We start from the raw sequence: 14,266 nt of genomic DNA on the forward strand, positions 1-14,266 counted from the left end.
GATTGCCTTGAAATCAATCCACTTTGGAAATTTAGCATAGTTTCTTTATGTGCTATTCTCAAATAAAATAAGTCTTAAGAGTAATAAGAGTTGACTTCAAGAAAATAAATACTGTAAGGGAAAAAAGACCTGCTTTTTCTATTATGGTAGGCCTTTAATTTTTATTTTATTTTACTACTTGTGTCAGGTTTCCTTTTATGGAATCCATTTCGTAAAAGTGTTTCCATGTAGTTGTGCTGGATGTTTAAACCTGCTACTATCAATTTGGGTAGGAGGTTGCCATTTCACTCAATATCCACTGCACATCACAATAATTGTAATACTTAATACGGTACCTGCCACAATATTTTATTAAATGCATCATCTCATTTCATGCTTTTGGCTACCTAATGGAATGGGTATTATGATTACCACTTTACAGACAAGGAGGCTAGGGCTGTGAGGAGTGTTTAGCTTGTCCAGTTAAATAGCTTGTCCACAGCTATTAGGCGGTAGAGCTGAGAACTGACTATAAATCTGATGGGTGCTTAAACCTATTCTCCTCCTGGCCACTAGGCAATAGTGCCACTCTAATAAGCGAAGAATAGCAGATCTGAGTAAAGTGGATTAGCCATGGGAAGAATTGATGCATAGACAAGTATTTTGCAAAGCAAAAACACCACTATTATTTTTGTTAATCCAGCAGGCAGCTCTGACTTCTCCCTGTGGTGTGAAAAGGATATGCTATCCTAAATATCTACATAGAGGGATGCAACATTATAGAAATATAAGAAATAAATGATCTTCAATTATTAAAAATCTAGAGGTAGGCTGGGCACAGTGGCTCATGCCTGTAATCCCAGCACTTTGGGAGGCCGAGGCGGGTAGATCACTTAAGCCATGAGTTCGAGACCTGCCTGGCCAACATGGCGAAACCCCGTCTCTACCTAAAATACAAAAAATAAAATAAAATCAGCTGGGCATGGTGGCCCATGCCTGTAATCCCAGCTACTGGGGAGGCTGAGGCAGGAGAATTGCTTGAACCCAGGAGGCAGAGGTTGCAGTGAGCCAAGATAGATCGCACCACTGCACTTGAGCCTAGGCGACAGAGTGAGACTCTGCCTCAAAAAATAAAATAAATAAGTAAATACCTAGGGTATGAGATTAGCATCATCTATGTTTTTGTTTGCATGCTAATTTAGAATTTTCAAGTCAAGAACTTGGGCCATTCCATTCTCACAGTGAATCAGGGCAATTAATATTTTCTACCTGTCACCCTAATGCAGAAATGGAGGTTCAGTGAGTTTTCTGACTTGCCATTCACTGGGCTATGGAGTGGCAGAGCCTGATTCAAACCCAAGTCATCTTATTCTTTGTGTGGGGAACTGACACTCTCGTGAGTTCCCCTGCCTTGGCCCTGTCCAAGTTGTGGCCATAGAGTGAAGTTATCCCTGATAGCCCTTTACTTTCTGTGGCTCCCAGTCTGATTGTATCATCCAACTGTTGCTAAACTAAATTGTATTTACAGTCTTCCAGAATTGTTGCACTGAGTGTTGCATGTGACCTGTTACTGGGAGATTTGCTGGTTGCTGTTAACATTAGCCTGTCAAGGCCACCAGTTAATATGCAAGACCACCTTCCCCCATAGGTGGTAGAGCTGTTAAGATAAGGAAACTTGCAGAGTTAGTTCTGGTCCTTAAGTCATGTCATCTAACACTGGAGGTTGACAGTCAGCAACCTAAAGAATTACTAATATTGGAGTTAATTGGATTTCCTTTTTTTTTCTCTCTCTCTTGCAAACACTTTCTTGACCCTGCCTCTTTTCTTCCCTGCCTAGACAATTATTTCCAGACCTGGGCATTTGGGTGTGTCCTTGTTTGTAAGGCCAGTATGTACTTGTTCTCCTCTTTCCTCTGATGAATAGGACTAGTGAGAAACTATTTTTGGAAAGTATTAAGCTCTTGGAGACAGTGATATCATCATTAGTCAGGCTTTGGACTCTATTAAATAATGTGCATTTTCACTTTAATAATCCTTGACATCACTTCCAAAATGAAAAGTGATATGCTTATTCATATTATCTTTGGCATGGGAATAAAAATTATTAAAAATTCAATATGAATTTTTCTTCAACATAGTATTCTATTAAAGCCACCCAGTGCTAGGTGTTAACTTTGTATTGCCTGGTTTTTGAAGTCTCTCTAAACCTCAGTTTCCTCATCTGTCAAATGGCTCCATTACTCCCAGGGCTAATAGGTTCTGACAACTCAAACCAAAAAATGAATATATAGGGCTAGGTCAGTCCTTGGCCATTGAACTAATGCACAGTAAGTTGTGGTATTGCTTTTAACAAAGGAATGTAAATATTTTGAGTCAATAAATAAGACCTAGGCATTGATAAGATGCATTCTTGAATGGCTTCCGTTGGTGTGATAAAAGCATCCTGTATATATTACTACAATGCCCCAGTGCTGGGACTGGAATATTTTTGTTTTTGCTGTTTTCCCCCATAAATGATCAGATTGTAACAAATGAGCTAATTAATATAAGTGAAAGTCCTTTGAAAAGTATGGAAGGCTTTACACATATAAGGAGACGTTATTATAATTCCATGCCAACACCAGCACTGCATTAGTGCCAGACTTTGACGTTTGTTTTCTTTTATCTCCATATCAACCATCCCCAATTTGAAAATGCAGAAACGAAGACTGAGAAAAGTTGAGTAATCTGCTAATGATCACAAAACCAGCAGGTGATGCTGGGGCATCTCTGAAGGAGCTTTCAATAAGTAAAGATAAAGGTCAATGGCAAAATATCTCCTTTATTCCTGATGGAGGCCAGGCGAGGACTAGCTTAGTGTCTGAGCCATGTGGGCCTGCTAACTGAACCCCTGAGATAGGCACACTCCCCTACCTGTTGACTGTGGTGCTGGCCCAGGCCAGGCACACTCTTTGCAGAAGTAGGCTTTGGAGAGAAGAGGAGGCTGCTCACTCTCTGTGCCCATAGATTGAAAACTGGATCTGAGCAGAACCTTCCCAGCTACTTTTCCCAAATCTGTCATTCAGATACATCACTTTAATTTCCAGGGCTAAAGTGAATATAAAGGGACAGGGAGAGGCCCACAGTTACACAACTGAGTTGTCTTTTCAAACTGGAAAAATCGGGAGTGGGAAAGAAGTGTTTCCATTAACAAGAGGCAAAGGCAATTTCCAAATCTAAGTCTGTGACTCAACTTCAAAGCCAAGCTTTTCCATTAAGCCCAGGCAACACCCCTCCTTGCTGAGGAAACTTAAAAGTCGGGTCAAGTTCATCTTTAACCATCATCATATGTGGTATCCTGTTTATTATTTTTATTTTAAATTTTTGTAAATACATAGTAGGTATATATATTTATGGGTGACATGAGATATTTTTATACAGGCATGCAATGCATAATCACATCAGAGTAAATGGGGTATCCATCACCTCAAGCATTTGTCCTTTGTGCTACAAACAATCCAATTATGTACTTTTAGTTATTTTACAGTATATAATTAAATTTCTTTTGACTATAGTCACTCTGTTGTACTACCAAATACTAGGGTCTTATACTTTTTTTTTTTTTAAAGACAGGGTCTGGCCCTGTCACCCAGACTGGAGTGCAGTGGCACTACCTTGGCTCACTGCAACCTCTACCTCCCAGCTCAAGCCATCCTCCCTCCTTAGCCTTCCAAGTAGCTGGGACTACAGGCACACACCACCACGCTTGGCTCTTTTTTGTAATTTTTATAGAGATGGGATTTTGCCATGTTGCCCAGCTGGTCTTAAACTCCTGAGCTCAAGTCATCCGCCCACCTTGGCCTCCCAAAGTGCTGGGATTACAGACATGAGCCATGCACCCTGCCTTTATTCATTCCTTCTGTTTTGTTTGTTTATTTGTTTGTTTGTTTGTACATTTTTAACCATTCCCACTACCCTCCAACCCCTGCACTCCCTTACTACCCTTTCTAGCCTCTGGTAACAATCTTTCTACTTTCTATCTCCATGAACTCAATTATTTTATTTTTAGCTTTTACAAAGAAGTGAGAACATGAGAAATTTGTCTTTCTGTGCCCAGCTTATGCTAACATAATTACCTCCAGTTCTATCCATGTTGTTGCAAATGACAGCCTCTCATTCTTTTTTATGGCTGAACAGTACTCCATTGTGTATACATACTCCATTGTGTATGTATTTTCTATTTCTACTCATCTGTGGATGGACACTTAGGTTGCTTCCAAATCTTGGCTGTTGTGAATAGTGCTGCAATAAATATGGGAGTGCAGATGTCTCTTTGATATACTTCTTTTCTTTTGGGTATATACCTAGCAGTGGGCTTACTGGATAGCATGGTAGCTCTATTTTCAGTTTTTTGAGGAACCTCCAGACTGCTCTCCGTGGTGATTGCATTCCCACCAACAGTGTAAGAGGGTTCCCTTTTCTCCAAATCCTGGTTAGAATTTGTTACTGCCTAACTTCTGGATAAAAACTATTTTAACTAGGGTGAGATTATATCTCATTATGGTTTTGATTTAAATTTCTCTGATGAGCAGTGATGTTGGGGACTTTTTCACATACCTGTTTGCCATTTGTATGTCTCCTTTTGAGAAATGTCTATTCAGGTCTTTTGCCCATTATTATTAGATTTTTTTTTTTCCTAGAGAGTTGTTTGAGCTCCTTATATATTCTGGTTATTAATCCCTTGTCAGATGGATAGTTTGTCAATACATTCTCCCATTCTGTGGGTTGTCTCTTCACTTTGCTGATTGTTTCTTTTGCTGTGCAGAAGCTTTTCAGCTTGATATGATCGCATTTGTCTATTTTTACTTTGGTTGTCTGTGTTTGTGGGGTATTACTGAAGAAATTTTTGCACAGTTCAATGTCCTGGAGAGTTTCCCTAATGTGTGTGTGTTTTTTTAATGGTTTCATAGTTTGAGGTCTTAGATTTAAGTCTTTAATTCATTTTGATTTGATTTTTGTATACGGCGAGAGATAGGGGCCTAGTTTCATTCTTTTACATATGGCTATCTAATTTTCCCAGCATCATTTATTGAAGAGACTATTGTTCCTCCAGTGTACATTCTTAGCACCTTTGTCAAAAATCAGTTCACTGTAGATGTATGGATTTATATCTGGGTTCTATATTCTGTTCCACTGATCTATGTGTCTGATTTTTTCCTAGCACCATGCTGTTTTGGTGACTGTATCTCTGTAGTATAATTTAAAGTCAGATAATGTGATTCTTCCAGTTTTGTTCTTTTCACTTAGGATAGCTTTGGCTGTTCTGAGTCTTTGTAGTTCCACATACATTTTAGGATTTTTTAAAAATTTCTGTGAAGAATATCATTATTTTGGTAGAGATTGCATTGAATCCATAGATTGCTTTGGGCAGTATGAACTTACTGTTAAATATTTAACAATATTGATTCTCCCAATCCATGAACATGGAGTATCTGTTAATCACTTTATTTCTTTTTATTTATTTATTTATTTATTTATTTATTTATTTATTTGTAATTTTTTTGAGATGAAGTCTCGCTCTGTTGCCCAGGCTAGAGTGCAATGGCATGATCTCGGCTCACTGCAACTTCTGCATCCTGGGTTCGAGTGATTCTCCTGTCTCGGTCTCCCGAGTAGCTGGAATTACAGGTGCATGCCACCATACCTGTCTGATTTTCTTTTTGAATTTTTAGTAGAGATGGGGTTTCACAATGTTGGACAGGTTGATCTTGAACTCCTGACCTGAAGTGATCCACCCACCTCAGCTTCCCAAAGTGCTGGGATTATAGGCATGAGACACCACCACGCCCAGCCCTGTTAATCATTTTAAATGTCTATTTGTTCAGTAATTAAATAGGGGCAAAGTTTTTTGCTAGTACTGTGGTGCTGTGCACAGTAACATGTCAGAACAAACGTAAGTGAATAGTTGAAATTTTATATTTCGGTTTTAAGTAGATTCTAATCTGTAGGAGTAAGTCTTTGCAGACAGGTAGCATGGAAATGAAATACTAATTCAGTATCTACATAAAACCATAGGTTCCATTGAATTGCTTCATTTTATAGTTAGATGGATGCTCCATAGGAAGAGTATTTTGTTTGCCTGTATTTAGGTTATTAAACTTGAGTTATGTCTATTCATAAACCTGAGCAAACCTCTCTGAAAACACAAAACTCAGAAGAGAAAGTAGTAAGGTACCTAAAAACATGTTTAAGTGTTACTATCTGGGACACATATTGGGACATATAGCTCAAAATAATATAGGTCATTGTTTTGATCAGGTATGAGATTTGTTCGTGTTACAACAAAGCTTCAATGAGTGGCAGAGTTGCAAGAGTAGAGAAGTTAAGAAAGGACTCAGAGGGATGTGGAATCCATGTCCTGGCACACTCTGGCTTTGATAAATATTACATGATTGCAGTGATACCTTTTTGTGAGATATAAGTCATTGTTTCAATAATTAATGGCACCAGTACATGTTTCTAAGAGTACCAAAGGTAAATAATTTACTGTAATTACTAAAGAGGAATGATATTATTTATTTATGAGAAATTTTTTTAAAAAAATAAACCTTTGTGAAAACTAACCTTAGGCTCCCCAATATAGGAACTGTAGCTTCCCCTCCACTCCACTCATGCCAAAAAAATTAAAGGATACTTTGTATTAAGTATTTTGCCCTACTCTGAAGGTTTGTTGGTTTGGTTCTCCAAAAGTCAGTAGAAGTTGTTATTAACTAAGGCCAGACTGAAACCAACACCTCATCTTTGGTTAACCCACATAGAATTTGAGAACTTTCCTAAATGGTTTATTGCCTTTGGCAGGTTAGAACCTTGGTTTCTTGGATTCTTATTAGAAGCTTAATTGCACACCCATTCACTAGATGTGTCCTTGCTCATTAAATGCAGATAAAGCTGTTCCTCATTCATTTTTGCATTTTCCTAGGACGTGGGTGAGATAGTGACTTGCATATAATTGTTCTACAAATTTATGTTTCAATTTGACTTCAGGGCTATTTTTTTTTTTTTAAATCTGTGTAATTCAGAGTAAGTTTTTAAATTCAGATTTTATTATTACCAAAGTTATGCAATTAAATAAAAAGCCATATCATTCTACAAGACACACTTGTTAGGAAGAAACATAATCCCCATATACACCTTCAGTCCCCAATTTCTCCTTTCCAGAGACAAGTGCTTGGAATAATTTTTGGTGACTCTTATGATGTGCTTGCATATCTCTAAATACTACATGTATACTGTTCTTGTTGATTTTTCTCCATTTCAAGAATGATTTATTGACTTCCCCAAATGAAAGCTGAAGCTTTAATTTTTTCCCACACTTTTCCTCCCCAACCATACACACTTTGTATCCTCTCATTTCCCCAAACAGTTGTAATTTATTTTGCTTATAGCTCTATTTGATGCTTATCTTGTTACACCTATGTAAATGTTACATATGTGGCTTATATTGTGATTACTTTTTCTTTCTTTCTTTCTTTCTTTTTTTTTTTCTTTGAGATGGAGTCTTGCTTTGTCACCCAGGCTGGAGTGCAGTGGCTCAATCTCGGCTCACTGCAACCTCCACCTCCCAGGTTCAGGCGATTCTCCTGCCTCAGCTTCCCGAGTAACTGGGATTACAGGTGCATGCCACCACTCCCAGCTAATTTTTTGTATTTTTAGTAGAGAAGGGGTTTCACCATGTTGGCCAGACTGGTCTCAAACTCCTGACCTCAAGTGATCTACCCACCTCAGCCTCCCAAAGTGCTGGGATTACAGTCATGAGCCACCGCGCCCAACCTGATTGCTTTTTCTTTCCAGCACAGTATTTTATTTTCTCTGGGGTTTTTTCACTTGCTTGATGTCCTCTGTGCATATCAATAGTCCAACCCCAAAACTCTCCCCGAGGTGTACATATCTCTCAATATGTTCACATTCATTAGGTGTTCTATCTGTCTTGTCTACTTACCTCATCTTGCTTAGAGCTTTCTTACTTGTCATATTCCTTGTAGGTCCACTACACACAGATGTGCTCTTGGGGTCTTCCTTCATCATAACCATGAAAATTCCCTTTGATTTATCTTGTGTTGGAGTCCATGACCTCCTTTTTCTTGGGTTAGTCCTTCATTTTCATGGAGTACATCTTCCGGTAGTTTCCTCAGAGAGTGCATGAGAAAAACGTTTTTTAAGGTTTTATATATCTGAAAATATCTGTCTGGTTCATACTTGTTTTTAGTTTAGCTGGTTATAGAATTCTGACTTGAAGTCATTTCCTGTCAGAATGTTGAAGGAATTGCTCCATTGCCTTTTACCTTCACGTTTTGCTGTTAAAAGTCTGATACAGGCCCTCCATCTGTGACCATTTTTTCTCTCCGTGTTTATAGACTCTGTCTTTGTCTCTACATTCGGAAATGTTACAATGATGTACCATAATGGGTTCTGTATTCACAGTACTGGTCACTCACTGGGTTATTTGACTCTGGCAAACTCTGTCTTCAGCTCTGGAAAATGTCTTAAATTGTTTCCTTAATTTATTTTCCTTTGTTCACATTTTTTTTTTCTTTCTAGAACTTCTTTTTTTTAGACTGAGGAGAAGGATTTGAACCTCCTGAACTTATCTTTTGCTTTCTTGTATTTTCTCTCCTGTTTTCTAGAGTTAAAAATTTCTCTATACTTCCTAGGGTTTTTTCAATATATTTGTTACTTTCTGAGAGTTATTTTTCCCTGAATGTTTCTTTTTTTTTTTTTTTTTTTTTTATTTTTCCCTGAATGTTTCTTTTTTTTTTTTTAAATAAGTAGTCTATTGTTTCATAGGTGTAAAAATATCTCATCCCTCTCTAGATATTAATGAATAATTTTAAGTTTTCTTCTCCCTGAAAAGCCTGTTTCCTCCAATTTGCTTTCCTTCTGTTTGCTTGTTTGTTTTGTTTTTATACTAGATGCTTTTCTCAACTCTCTAGTGACTGACAACTGTCTACTCATTAATAAGCTCATTGAAAGCTCTCTATATCTTGTAGAGGTTGTCATCCGTGATTTCCACTGAAGTAATAAGCCAGAACATTTCACTGGGAAATTCCAGTGGGCAGGTCAGAATCCTCAGAGACTTCCCATTTTTCTGCCTAGAACTCTGTCCCTAACTGTGTCTGGGAGACCAGTAAAGGAAGGCTGGGAGTCTGAATATTCAGTATACAATCCCCATTTTCAGTATGGTGCCTCTAGCCTTCTAGTCTCCTGCCTTTAGTCTTCTGCTAGGGTTGGTGGTAGTGATGGCAGGGGATCATTATTTGACAACTGAGGGGATTATGAAAGTCAAATCACCTTTTAAAGATAATTCTTGCCAATCCTGTTTCTCTGCTGATGTATTTTCTCTTATTCTCTCTGTCCTTTCTGTGTGCGTATTTTTAAATATGTGACTGTCATTTTACTGAGGTTTCAGTAGGAAGCAGATTCGGGGGGAACTGTGGGCTAAAACCTTTTATCAGATTTGGTACATTCTTAGCCATTATCTTTTCAAATACAGCTTCTACTTTATTCTCTTCTTCTCTTCTATTTCTAAGGGTCCAATTTACACTTATGTTAAAATCTCTCAGTGTTCCACGTCTTGTACTGTTTTCTATTTTTTTAACCTATCCTTCATTTTGTATATTTTTCCATTTAGGGCTCTAACTTAACCCTCTTTTATATTGTGTCTAAGTCAAGAACCGACATTGTATTTAGCACTGAACCAATGCCCATTTGATTCCTTCTTATGTATATTCTAGTGTTCTTTCCTTTTTAATTTATTTTCTCTATCTTTCCCTGTGTTTTTGTAAACATACTAATCATAGTTATTATAAAGCACTTATTAGCTTACCTCAGAATCTGGATGGCCTAGGAGTCTGTTTATAGTGTTTATCTAGCTTGGTTTGGTTTTATTTCATTTTTGTGTTTTTATCCATCCACTCTGACCATGCTTGGCAATTTTTCACTTTATGCTAGACATGGTGTATAAAAAATTGTGGACACACCCAAAGGTGATATATTCCTCCACAGAATGTTTGCCCTCCCTCTGCTAGGCAAATAGAATAGTAAATTTTAATTCATTAAAGATTTTGCTGAAATGAGGCTGGTCTGCAGCCCTGGTGAAAGCTCATACTACATCTGTTTTCCCCCCAGCTCACCAGCCTCCTTATTTAAAATTGTGGTATGATCTTCAAATCTCTTCCCATTATAAGTTCTAAACGTTTAGGTCATTTTCTTATTAACTGCCAAAAATCTCCATTATGCTCTTCAGAGATATTTCTGATTAGGTTTTGAGCTTCCTGTTCTGCACAGCTTCAGAATTCAGCACATGTTCTTAGCAGGAAACTGTAGCATGCTTGAGGCCACCCAAATCTCCACCAAAACTCTCCTGGGTTTTCTATTCAACGACAGTGATCCCTGTAGGTTAAAAGTACAAATCTGTTTGCAGTGGTAACTGACAAAAGCCTGTAAGTTAAAAATGGGCAACAGAAAGTCAACTCAACTCCTGAAGATGTTCCCCCTCCCAGAGTTTGGTAGTTCTTTTAGTTCTTGATGCTTCAGCCGTGCTCTCTGCTGCATTCCGATACAATTTCTGTATTTTATCTGGCTTACTTGGCAGAAGCACTAGGTTGCTACTAGCTACTCTGCCCCACTTGGAACCAGAAGTCATCAAGATTGCATTTTTCGTTTTTTATTTTGAGAATTGAGAAAAAAAATTACAGTTGTTATAGGATTAATTTGGAGACATGTTGAAGTGCTTAAAATCATAGTTGGAGTTAGTTCTATGATATTTCTTTGCCATGTCAGTTACCCAGGGAGCTTTCTTAAAAGATTAAAATAAAACAAGATATCAATAGACTTTATTTTCCAACATTACGATACTCAGATTTCAATGTGTTTCTATAGAGGAGAATTTAAAAATTATTTACGTTGAATGTAAGTCTATCTGGAATTAGAGGAATACGGATATATTTGATATGTGTAGAGAAACCAGTCTTATATGGTTTGTTGATGTAATTTAATTTACCATTTTATTTTTCAGCATCTAACATTCACAAGGGAATTTGATTCAGATTCTCTTAGACATTACAGCTGGGCTGCAGACACCTTAGACAATGTCAATCTTGTTTCAAGCCCCATTCATTCTGGGTAAGTAACCTAAATGTCACTTTTCATTATCCTACTACATGAACAGTGCATTTATTACTTACAGTTATAAATTCACATCAATAAGCTTCATATATATGCATATATTCATGTATGAAATGTATATTCATTAGTATATGTGAAACATATTTGTAAATCATTATTAAATTTTCTTTCTAGGTAATTCTGTATGAGTTTCTTTTGAGAAAAATTTAATTTTGTTAGAAAAAATAATGAAATTATTGATACAACAGACTTTCGTGGCTATTCTAATCTTCTAGGTCTTTACTTTTCCTTTTCAGAAAATTTCCTTTTTAAATTTTTTAAAATTTGAAACATAGTGATTTTTCTCCATTTTACTTTTCCATTCAAAGGAAATTTTTCTAGGTATCTGATTTTTCTTTCCAATAGAAAATTAAATATGTAAGTATGCCTGTTAATTTACCTTAACTGACTTTTGTGCTTCCCTTAATGATAGAAGAATTTCTCTCAAATATTTAGTGGTTGTTTTTGTTTTTGACTGGGTCTGGCTCTGTTGGCCAGGCTGGAGTGCAGTGGTGCAGTCTTGGCTTACTGCAACCTCTACCTCCTGGACTCAAGCCATTCTCCCATCTCAGCTTCCTGAGTAGCTGGGACCACAAGTGCGCACCACCATGCTCGGATAATTTTTGTATTTTTTCATAGAAATGAAGTCCCACCATGTTACCTAGGCTGTTCTCAAATTCCTGAGCTTAAGCAATCTGCCCACCTTTGCCTCCCAAACTGCTGGGATCACAGGCCTGAGCCACCACACCCAGCAAATATTTAGTTTTTAAATGAGCAGTAAGCTCTGGTATTGTCATTTTTTTTCTCATATGATACAGGTCTTTGATTTGACAAATGATTTGTTCTGTGTGATTTTCCTTTTAAAAGAATATATAAATTTGAACTTTCAAGTTGGTGCCTTCTGCATTTCTGAAATAAAATTACAATTAAGTTATATTAATTTGTAATTAGAAAAAAGAAATGAATAAAAAGAATAAAGATACTTACTTTAAAAAAAGAACATTTTTTTTTACATGAGGAGACAGCCTCCTCATGCTGCCTCCCTGGTCAATGGAATTTGAGGCAGGAGGCTAAAAGGGGACCTGCTTTAGTTACTGAATTAATAAATTAGGGTATCTTTAGACACTGAATTCTTCACCTTTGGGTAACTCAAATTTGAGATAATTGACATCCATATAAGTAGAATCAAAATAATTCGTTAAAATGATGAATATTTTTTTTTCAAGTATTTTTGCCTTTGAAATTGGCATTTAGGCCATAAGTTAATTGTGGTCAAGGACAAGGGCAGATTATTTTGGAATTAAATAAATTAACAATAATTAACATTCATGAAGTGCTTCATATATTATATGAAGTATTTGCTGCTGCTCCTAATTAAAATAAATTGTAATAGCTAACGTTTACTTACTTCTTGTCATGTGTCTGGCATTGTGCTAAATCTTTTACATGTGTTGTCTCATTTATATTTACTTGAACCTTATAGTGATACTGTGAGATACATATTACTCATTATCCTCATTTTACAAATAAAAAATCAGACTCAGGAATGCTTCAGGTTAAAGTATAGTTATAGATTTTGGCTTTGTAATACTACGATTCTGAGAAACAGATCAATATCATTCAAATGGGAATAATTGACATGAAAGTGCTTCATAAATTATAAACTTTATGGTGGCTTTTGAGTTATTAATATTGCATTTCTTTAACTCAATTAGAAAAATCTTGAATTATTATAATTTTAAATTGCTAAAAGTATTTATATAATTTATATTCGATGCATATCAGTCTAATGTTAGAAAAGCAAAAAAAAAATCAGATTCAAGAAGGAAAATATACAACATTTGGGATACATTCAGGAAGCAAACATGTTGAGTTTTTTGAATCATGCTTGATGAATTGCCACCATATTTCAAAGACTCGAAACTATCACTTTGTATTCTCTACAAATCAAGGACAAGGTGCTAGGGCTTAATTTAGTAAACTAAGAAGTTGAAGAAACATGATAATAAAACCAGAAATGAACTTTCCCATACATTAAAAACAATGAAGTATTTGAGTATGCAAGTTATCTCCCCTTCACCTTGAACGTTATTGAAGACAACAGAGACAATAGACACGTGCAGGAAAGCAAAAGTAATGGCAGCAGGTGTGGGCTTATTTGAAAAGGAAAATATAGACCTGGTGTAGACTTAGAAATATTTCACTGATGCCAGATCCTTGTAGTTTATGCACCTATGTAAGGCAGATATTTTTCTAGGTTGTCCCACAAATGCCAAATGCCCTGGTTTCATTTTCTGATGGTTTTTATTTTTCCTTTGCTTGTCATTGACATTTTCTGTTGCTTGCTTCTAATTATATTACATTAATTTTTCCCATTTGCTTTCTAAATTATTTTGCAGCTATTCTTCTCCACTTCCTCAGTATGATTCAAGGTGATAACTGTGTCCTTTATGTGAACCATCCTTTTTGTATTTTTAATTTATGTGAATTTTTCCCATAGTTAGATCGTGTCAATGTCTGTAGTATATCAGCATTTGTCATCCTGCTGTTCCTAAAACTAGAAACATTCATGTATTAGTTTTAGGATCATTTGTAGAATTTGTGCTATAGTTTAAATATTAATAAGATACAAATATTATTACATATTACCTTTTAATTTGTTCTATAAGTTATGTTGCATGACTTTTTTACACGGAATATGTAAGACAGGTTTGTAAAATAAATCACTGTATTTTATAATGTTATTAAATAATAGGACCCATGTCCTGTTTAATGAATAGTCCCACTTTTCCTCAGTCTGTTGACTCCATGAAGTTGAGAACCTCAGAACAATAAATGGTTGCTGATGAGCCCCAGCCATGCACTGTGTGCTATACAGAATACAGAGAAAGAGATGCTTCCAGTTTGTTGTTAATATCATCTTAACTAGTGTTTTTTCCATTGGTTCTGATATTCTTTACAGCTGAGCTATTTTTATTTTAATTCTGATAAACTGTACCTTCAGTCCGCTCAGCTCCAATCAGCTGTCTACCTATCTATCCACCCATCAGTCAACTAGTATTAGTAACCAAGTCTCACCTACACA

The 14,266-nt window shown here is 36.4% G+C and overlaps 1 protein-coding gene across 14 annotated transcripts in view; it reads left to right on the plus strand.

The window, feature by feature from the left end:
- The window catches only part of ANK3 (ankyrin 3), a 703,328-nt gene that overhangs the window by 606,704 nt on the left and 82,358 nt on the right, over positions 1-14,266 (plus strand). For 9 of the 14 annotated variants that reach the window (XM_007963375.3, XM_073019128.1, XM_073019129.1 and 6 more), the window contains one exon: positions 11,033-11,139. In XM_007963375.3, the coding sequence (XP_007961566.2) occupies positions 11,033-11,139 (107 nt within the window). Of the gene's footprint in view, positions 1-11,032; positions 11,140-13,580; positions 13,614-14,266 lie in introns of all 14 variants that reach the window. The other 5 variants (XM_073019120.1, XM_073019121.1, XM_073019122.1 and 2 more) reach the window with 1 other exon arrangement.

The sequence above is a fragment of the Chlorocebus sabaeus genome, chromosome 9, assembly GCF_047675955.1.
Source record: "Chlorocebus sabaeus isolate Y175 chromosome 9, mChlSab1.0.hap1, whole genome shotgun sequence".
In the NCBI taxonomy this organism is placed as follows: Eukaryota; Metazoa; Chordata; class Mammalia; order Primates; family Cercopithecidae; genus Chlorocebus; species Chlorocebus sabaeus.